The 9,725-nt window shown below is 37.3% G+C and overlaps 1 protein-coding gene across 1 annotated transcript; it reads right to left on the reverse strand.

Moving 5' to 3' along the window:
* Positions 1-716: 716 nt before the first annotated feature.
* LOC136208742 (serine/threonine-protein kinase KIPK2-like) lies at positions 717-5,488 on the reverse strand. Its single transcript, XM_065999887.1, has 3 exons — positions 5,299-5,488; positions 2,502-4,782; positions 717-1,759 (listed from the first exon to the last, which is right to left on the reverse strand). The coding sequence occupies exons 2-3, from the start codon at positions 4,556-4,558 to the stop codon at positions 931-933; spliced, it is 2,886 nt and encodes a 961-aa protein (XP_065855959.1). The 5' UTR covers positions 4,559-4,782; positions 5,299-5,488; the 3' UTR covers positions 717-930.
* Positions 5,489-9,725: the final 4,237 nt, after the last annotated feature.

Genomic DNA, 9,725 nt, shown 5'->3' on the forward strand with positions numbered 1-9,725 from the left:
AAAAATTATTTTGAAGTCATAAACGATCATTTTAGACATTAATTGAAGTTTAATAATTACTAAAAAAACTTTTATATTACATTTTGAAATTTAGTGAACATAAGAGCATCTCCAATAGCCTCTTAAATAGGCTCTTAAGTTAAAATTTGAGGAAGGAGAATACAAAATCAGCTCCAACAGCCTCTTAGTGGCTCCTCAAATCACTAAGAGACTCTCCATCCTTTCTATTAATAGAGAGTCTCTCTCCACCTCTTAGTGCCTCTTAATTTCATTTATAGGGAGTGAACTAAGAGTCTCTTGGAGATTTCTAATAAAATACTTATGCCTATGGATGCGTAATTAAAAAAAAATAGATATTTTTACCCTAAATAATTAAAGCTTCTTTTAGATATTTTTATCCGAAATTTTCTAACCACCAGCAAGTGATTAATTAACAGTAGTATTCATCCAGACTCTGAAGACCAGCAAGTGATTAATTAACAGTAGTATTCACCCAGACTCTGAAGTGGTGTTTGGTTACCTAATTTTCACCTCGTGTTTGCCTTTTACTCTAAAAAGCATAGTTTTACGTGTTTAGTTACACATCTACTATTTGCCTTTTACCACTAAAAAGCAGGGAATCTCTGCTTTTTAGAAAAGCAATATTTTCCAAAGGTAAACAGTAAATCCTAACAGCAAACAGCCAAACGGACCCTGAATGGCCAACCGTATTAAATTTAATGTTAGGATGCTTAGATCTATCCAGGGAAACAGATGTACAAGTGAGACTAAAAATTTGATTTGATGTTACAAAATCTGATCCTCAAGGGCCTCAACTTCAGCCGCCAAGGGCAACTTCCATTTCCATGAATTACAGCTTTACCACAAGATATTCAAATTTACAACAGAAGCTGCAATACAGAAGAAAACTACAGAGAGAGAAGCAGAAATTTAGAACAACTCAAATTCAAGGTGTTCTCCTGTAGATTTAAACTCCAAGTACTTATTACTTGTTTCAAATGAAACTCCGTAATCGTAGTAATCCGGTACTTCTGGCGGAATAGCACATCTTATTAGTGCCCAGTTCAAGCCTTCAAAGAAAGGATGTTGCTTGATCTCGGCAGCGCCTTTTTCGGTTCCCAGTCGGTTCTCTGGATCCTTTGCTAATAGACCCCATATAAGATCCCTCGCCTGAAAACTAACAAGCGGGGTATCCGGAAACTTCAGGCTCTGTGTCACCACATTGTCTAATGTTTCTTCATTACATGAACCTCTAAAAGGTGTTCTTCCATATAAAAGCTCAAAAAGAAATATGCCAAATGTCCACCAATCGACTGCTGCTCCGTGACCCTTTCCTTTTATAATCTCTGGGGCCAAGTATTCGTGTGTGCCCACGAAGGAATTTGAACGGGCGTCGGATGGCTCCGCCACGAGCTGTGGCAATGACCTGACTTGGGCTGCTATTTCGGCTTTTGCCTTCCTTGCTTTTGCAGCAGCAGGTAGAAACCTAGGACTGAAGCATGGGACTTGACATGATGGCTCAATGCAGAAAGGTTGTATGCAGCTAGATTCTGTGCATGGACCGGACGTCTTCACAGGATCAGCATTCGCTAATTGTAGGAGGGTTGGTCTTACGCTGCATCTAAGCGAGAGGTCAAAATCTGTTAGCATAATGTGGCCATCGTCTCGAACGAGGATATTCTCTGGTTTCAGATCCCTGTAGATGACTCCAAGCATGTGCAAGTACTCCAGAGCAAGAAGTACTTCAGCAACGTAAAACCTGTGCATATAACAACTAAACGGTTATCATGCCGATAAGGAAAAACAATACAATCAAATATCCGTCGTTTTTATGTCAGATTTTGAATCTAAGGCTTCAACGAAATAATAGCAACAGCGGTTGTGGTTATTGAGGTTGAAAACATGAAATTAGAGGCAATGGCAACGTATTTCTTTTCTAGTACTAGATAGTTTATTTTCATCTTCTTGACATGCTATTTTTATTAGTTATATGATTAAGATTACTAGAATTGGCAGTTCGTCCGAGGAAGGAGAGCAAAAAGTCGAGTTGCAAGAATACCAGTCAGCACAGAAATAGGCACACGATGCGCCTAAAGTATGATGCCCTAAACACACACAAAACTGGGAACAACATTGAGAAGAATAGTGTCACCAATGCACATGCCTATTTGTACCAGTAAAAACTAAACACACAGACATTAAGAATAATTTGAATCAAAAGAAGATACATTTATGGTCCCCTAGAAAATTCCGAGCTTGCGTTCAATAAGAAAATATAACCCTATTCCAAAAGCAACCATACAAAAGCACTTAAGTCATGAAATTATGGGAGAAGTGAAATCAAAATTATTAAATCATCCCCTACCTATGTTTCCATCCTATTTATTGCATTGTCATTTGTATTATTCTTTACTTTGTGTGCTTGATTATGCATGAGTAAATAGGAATCAGAACAACAAGTAGATAATGATGTCAATTAATTTTTCTTCTAGGAAACCTACCTCGCAGCTGGTTCAGAGAAACTCCCGCCAAGCTGCTTCTGCCTAAGGACATGCAGATCTCCTCCTGGACAGTACTCCATAACTAAACACGACAAATTATCTGAAGTGAATTGCGCATAGAGTGTCGGAAGGAAAGGATGATCTAATATTCTCAATATTTCTCTTTCTGTTTGGGCTCTAGGCATCTTCTTCCTTCTCGCCAAAAATTCATTATCCATGACCTTTATAGCAAATAGGCAATTAGAACCAATTAACTCAGCAAGATAAACTGTCCCTATATCTCCACAACCAAGCTTCTTTAAGATGTTGAAGTGCCTTAGGCTTAAGACTTTATCCTGCATCTTAACATGGCGAATAGCTGCCCATCTAACATCCTTTGACATGTGAGGTCTGTTGTAACAACTAGGCCTGCTTGCATTGCTCTCATCACTGTTGCTGGTACTTGTGCTATAATCACCAAGGCTGCTCTTTGAGCTTTGGGAAAATTCCCCTTTCTCTCTTGATTTCGAGTTCTTCTTTGCTTTCCCAGGGGACTTGCTTCTGTTACAATTGCTTGAACTAAAGTCTGGTTTAATAGCAGGCGTAGTATCCACAATTTTTGAGCTAATTTCAGCGCTATAAGTCGAGGAGGGAGCTGGTGGATCTTGACTTGAATTTTCAGTCACATTCCTTAAAACACATTGACATTTCTGGCAAACCAACTGAGCTGTGCTAGGTGCCAAGTTGCTATTGTCTTCATCATATTTACATCCAGCAGGAGCAGTAACGGGCTTTATTTTCTTCTTAACCGCACTTTTGTTCCTTACAACTGTTTTTGTTAAACGTGGAGTATTTTTTGTGAGCTTACTCACTCTGTTCCCATTAAGTGGAGTAGCCAATGACTTGACTTTCCGACCCAATCTGGGAGCTGATGCTTTTCTTGCAACCTTAATCCAAGTGGTCCTAGTTATATCTGCTTGAGGCGCGTTTCCAACAGAATCAACGCAAGATGGAGAAGTTGCAGTCGCATGTTTCTCTTTCTGCACCATTTCTTCCTTAGATGATTGAGTTCCAACTTTTGTGGGCACATCAATTTGCATTGATGTGGTCCCTCTACCAACTTTTGCGAATGGAACAGCACACTGAGAAGAAGAATCGGTACTTTGGGAAGTTGACTTCATTGTTTGACTTCTGACTTCTCTTGCTGCAGAACCAATCTCATTTTGCATCAAAGCAGTCCCACTACCACTTGGTATTTTTGGGATAGCAAATCTGGAAGAACTTTGGTCTGGTGCCTTTGATGCTTGAGTTCCAACTTTTCTGGATGTGGACATGGTCTCATCCTGCAATGATGGGGTCCCAGCACCATTTTGTGTAGTTCGAACAGCAAATCGAGGAGAAGAATTAGCACTTTGGATGGAAGATTTCGGTATTTGGGACCGAGAAGAGGAATAAATACTCTGATTATCAGATTTTATATGAGACATCTGATGTTGATGAGGCACACCCGCAGAAGAACTTGGTTTTCTTTCTTCAGGCAATAGGGATAATTCAATCACAGTCCCGTTGCCTTCATCTATAGGGAGCCCTGGTCTACCAGTTTCAACTACAACTGCATTGTACAAACTCTTAATCCTTCCAGCTTCTGAGATTCCTGGAGTGCTAGTTGACTTTGATGACCGTTTCATAGCAGCCATTTCTGATGCTTTAGAAATGCAAAGCTCCCTTAATGCCTGCTTCAAAGAAACTGTTTCAGAATTCCCAATTCTTGGTGAAGGAGGAGCACCAACTGTTATAGGCCTTTTCATGGCATTTTTCCTCAAAGGACTTGAGCTCGTGCTTGCATGACCTGAAAGACCCAGACCCTTGGATGAGTTTTTAAGACTCATAGCCTCAAAAAGTTGATTGATATCTTCTTCTATAGAATCCCTGTATCCTAGCTTCAGTACAGATGATTCCTGATCATGGCCACCCAAACTCAACCCAGAATTAGACTGGTAAATTCTTTTAGAACAGTTTGCTGAACTCAGCTCTTCCCTTGCTTCAACAATTTCACAAGTGCGAGAATATGACCCCATTAATACAGCTGCTCAAACTCCACCAAATTTACTCAGAAGCAGATGGATGAAAAAGTTCCTTAAAATCTCAAGCTTATGCAACACATTCGTCAGAAATGAAGACCTTTTTAAAGATCTGAAAACAGAACAACTTTAACTTAGATCTTTCTCCGCGAAATATATCTTAACTTATGTAAAGCCTGCCTGCTCCTTTCACTCTTTGTCTGAAATCCCACATCCAAGCCCTGAAACCCAATAAAATCGGAATCTTAAGCGAAACAGAGCACAGTTGGCATCCATTTTCCAGTAAAAATCAAAATTTAAAAGAAAAGGAACAAATCAAGAAAGTAGAAACCCGTGGAGCCTTCTAGTCTAGTACATTCTAATTAGCAACCAATCAGGTATAAAATAAACAAAAATCTCAACTCATCAAATCGTAATCAAATTCCGAATAATGATTCGTTGAGGAAACAAATCAAAAACAAAAGCAGAAAACACTATTAGCAGAGTCCTATCAATTTGAAAAGCTAAAACGAAATTAGAACCAGCAACTTTTTGCTGCCAGCTCTTTTTGACATGAATCAAATTTCACAAAGAAGGAAAAAAATCAGAGTTATGATACAGAAGCCAGAACTACAAGATCAAAATCCAAACAAAAAGGCATTATTATCACATACACATAAACATACACATGAAACATCATCTAGGCAAGTGAGCAGAAGAACAAAATAAGGGATCGATCAAAGTATACCGAACAGCACCTGAAGCGAAATGAACAGTAGATGCACATTGAGAAGGGGATATTCGGGCCATGAAAGAGGAAATCAATGAGATTTGAGATAGATAGGGAAACAAACCCTAGAAGGAGAGAGAAAGAAAGGTTGATAAAATGGAGAGAGAAAGAGAAAGAGAAAGAGAAAGAGAGGGAGAGAGAAGATACAAAATAGTGAAATACAGTGTTTCGGGTTTTGTACACTGAATTCTGAAATTTCTGATTATTTTGTAGGGGTGGGACCCACAGAAGATGATTGTGGGGTCACCATGTAAGAGAAAAAAGAGAGATGCGGTTAGATGTAGACGTCTACACACAAATACACAATGTAATAATCAGTAAGTAAATACGACAAATTAAGAAAAATAAAAACATTTATTTCAATTTAAGGAGATCATAACATAATAAACTTTAGGGCAATTACTTTATTAGTCTCCGTATTTTGATAAAATATACTGTTTAATTTATGTATTTTCAAAAAATACATGATAAGGATTTTAATCTTTTTCAAAATAAATTATTTAGTTTTTAACGTTTTTCTCGATGAACTGTTTAGTCACTGCCGTTAGACTCTCATGAAGATTCTGTTAGTCAATTTGGATTAGCAGACATCTTTCGTCATCACTGAAACATTTGACAGTAAACATGAGTTGAGAATATGGAGGAAATTAAAGTCACCATTAAAAGTAAGAGGATTTTCACCTTCAATTCTAACAGAAAGAGTAAGCGAGAGAGATTTAAGTCAATTTCTACCTTCAATTCAAACACGAAGAGTGAGCATGAGTGATTCGATTATGGGTTAAAGATTCAATCCTTTCTGCATTTTTTTTGTGAGCGCGAGTTATGAGAGAAAGACATAGACGTGTGAATTGCTTTTAATTGATAAATAGTAAAGGGTAATTTAGTCATTTCCAAATTCATAAACAGTAAAAAAATCTTACAAACAGGCGGAATGACTAAACAGTTCACTAAGAAAAAGATTATGAACCTTACTATGTGTTTTTGAAAATACAGGGACTAAACAGTATATTTTGTCAAAATATAGAGACTAATAAATTAATTACCCTAAACTTTAAATTTGAAAAATAGAATTCAATATGGAAAAAGAAAAAAAAAATAACCTAATACATCGTTTAGTATGGTCCTTATCATTTGTCCATGTTAACCTTTTGATTTTTTTTTATCTATTTTTTTTAGATTTTTAACCGTTATATTCAGAATAAACAGGTAACAGAAAATAACAGAATAACATTGTTATTTTGGAGCACTTTCGATATCTTAAAAACTAAAATATGTTTAATTAAAAATCTAAAAAAACAATAGACGAAACGATCAAAAGATTAACAGTAATAAAAAAAAGACTTGTAATGTATTTTTCAAAAAAAAATTAAAAAGTGTGTTAGTACAAAAAAAAATGAAAACTAGTAAATTATTTATTATAATAATAATAACAGATGAATTGTATGAGTTTCTAAAAAGATGATGTAAGTGGTAGGTTTTTATTACGTGAAGTTTTACTTTAATTAAGATTACGAGAGGATTATAAAATGTAGGTTACGAAATCTTAAAGTACCTTATTTAAAATTACAACCTCACATTTCATACATGCACCCTATAATTAGTTCCAAGTGGGGGTTAGGAACTAATATAACTTTTTCGCGTTTTAACTGATCTGATCAGAAGTTATATTGAGAGTTTATTAACTCTTGATATTGATCAGCTTGGTGAGATATAATTGAAGACAGTTTTAGTCAGGAGTTGGCTAAAGTTGTTTTCACGCGAGTTGAGAATTGATACTCTTAGAGGTCAACTTCTAACTCAGCACCACTTATTTACTCAATGTCAGCTTAGACAATTTATATGTTGAGTAAATCTAGCAAACAACACATGCAATATAAAGAGAGTGTTTAGAGATTACTCAGTATCATTTATCCTGGTTCGGTCTCTTTGCCTACGTCCAGTCTCTAGAGTCCTCTGGGCTTTTTGAATCCAATATTGAGCTCTTTAAAGGTAGAGCACAAACCAATTACAAGGCAGTTGAATATGCAAGAGTATCTTCCTTGTTCGTCTACTCAGCTCCTACTAAGTGCTACAACCCAGCACCTAGATTTCTCTACTACTGAAATGCTAACAACCTAGCACTCAGCTTTTACTCTCTCAATATCACTATTGATCACAGACTTGTTCCCTTTTGAACTAGAGAACACTTTAGATGATTACAACTTAATCTAGCATTTACAAAAGAATAAAAACGTGGGTGTAAGGTTCTTTTTGTATTTGAGTGCTTGTGAGACTTTCTCTCTTATATTTTTCTTTTTATGAATCAGTTCAGTGTCTTCGTTTTGTTTCTTCGAGTGTCCTTATATAGGCTAAATCCTGTGGATTTGATCGTTTAAAATGCCTTGACCGTTGCCACCAAAACGGCTCTTTTGGGAAACTTTTTCTGGAAATATTCAGACTGTACGCCATTCCCTGCTTCTGTATTTCTTCAGGCGTCAGGTTGTCTTCTAGCATCTATTTTGTTTGTTTGTGCCAGTTGCTTGTTTCCAATAATCCAACGTCCCATGACTCTCGGAATCAGTCTTCTAGGTTTCTTCGAGATTCCAATTATTGGTGCAGAAGATTGACAGACTTGTCGTTTAGTAAAACAGAACCTTCATGCTGTCCTGACACATACTCAGCTTCGATTGTTCTCTTCGAATGTTCATGGTTCTTGCTGAGCTCTTTCAAGGTCAGCTTCGTTTTGTTTGTCTTCAGCTTTTAGTCAGCTTCATTTTGTTTCCGAGCTTTTAACTCCACTCAGCTTCTATTCTGTCATGCTGAGTTCTTTTCTACTCAGCTTCGTTTGTGCTGACTTTTGTCCTGTCTTTTTCTTTATATATTTTTGCACTCAAGATTTAACAAACATATTAGTACAATTAAATCAAAGCATCTAAATTTAATTGCCTCTTAATCATGGATGATTTTGTCAAATCAAAATCCTATGGAAAGGTGTTTCAACAAACTCCCCCATTTTGATGTTGGCAAAATACATAATTATGGAACTCAGTTATAAGTTGCCTCATGATTGATTCATTTTTCATATGGAAATTACTCCCCCGTAAGGGTTGCATCTGTTTCTGAATTTTTCATGTTTTCGTTTTGAAATAAACTCAGGATGTGTGGCTAACTGGATATAGCCTTAGTGTGTCTTGAGTTTTAGTTATGAATGTTTGAATACTTAGTTTGGTTCATTCATCAAATGCTAAGTATCAGTTTGCTCAATTCTGGATAGGTGAGACATTCGAAAGAAAAAGGTTCATTGAGGCATACAAAGTAGAGTATGCCATAGCAGTGCCTACCAAAAAGAACATCAAAAATGCCTACCAAACAGACAAAAACTTAAATTTCATATTAGTGCCTTCCAAAAAACAAAAACTTAAATTTCACTTGTGCTAGTTCCCTAGCTTTAACTTCTTCTTCTTATCTTCACTGTGTGGATTTACCTTTCCCTTTTTCCTTGCTTCCAGATGCAGTTGATTCTTTTGGAGTTCCATTCTGAGGTCTCTCCCCCATTTTAACGGTATCACCCTTATAGACAAAAGTGTTATTACGTGCAGCTGAGGATAAAACACCGGAATAACGTTGTAACCGCTTCGTGCTTTCACTCAAGCCATCTATGACAGGGGTGCAATCATCACGAACAGTGCGAGGCACAGGGATAGAGCCAATAATCAGGTTGATTATACATTCATGAGACTTGCTGAGCCATGTGAGGGAGCTAGTTATTTGGGCAAAAGATTGATGAAACATCTTCAAGAGAGCAGAATCATAGAAGATGCGTTGACCAAGGTCATAGCTAACAGCCTGGCGAGTTCTTGGGGAAGTGTGGTCACTAACTAGGTCAATTTCCATTTGATCTTTGTGGACACTCAAAAAACTCACAGCTTCACTAAGTTGGTCAATCTGGCGTTGAGAGGTGGAGGATATAAGCTCTCGAGTACAAAGGAGATCATTAGTCAGCTTGTCAAAGTATTCCTTTAATTCAGTAGATGTGGCATATGCAGGATTGGCCGAGGCTCCAAAGTTGGGCAGATTTGCTTGGAGATTTGCAAATTGTTGATGCAATTCTGCCGAAGTGGCATAGCCAGAGGTAGGGACAGAGATATGGTTGATCTTGTCTTCGATGGAGTTGATATGATTGATCATGAGTAAGAAAAGCTCAGTCAGCTTGGTAATGTGCTCTTGAGTAGGTTGCTGGGATTGGACAATTGTCATAATGCTGACAAGATCTTTGAGTCCCTTAAGTTCTGTGAGAAGCTGAGCAATGGTGGTGGTTGGAGTGGACTCAGCATTGGATGTCTTAGCAGTAGCAGAAGTGGTGTACTCCTGCAGAAGAGATTGGGTCGTTTTCATGAGGCGACGTCCAGCCTGAGT

This window comes from Euphorbia lathyris, chromosome 10, assembly GCF_963576675.1.
Source record: "Euphorbia lathyris chromosome 10, ddEupLath1.1, whole genome shotgun sequence".
NCBI lineage: Eukaryota > Viridiplantae > Streptophyta > Magnoliopsida > Malpighiales > Euphorbiaceae > Euphorbia > Euphorbia lathyris.

Coding starts and splice junctions, on each gene's coding strand:
- LOC136208742 (XM_065999887.1), bottom strand. CDS start 4,558: ATGGGGTCATATTCTCGCACTTGTGAAATTGTTGAAGCAAGGGAAGAG. Junction 1,760..2,501: donor TTCTCTGAACCAGCTGCGAG/GTAGGTTTCCTA, acceptor TTATATGCACAG/GTTTTACGTTGCTGAAGTAC.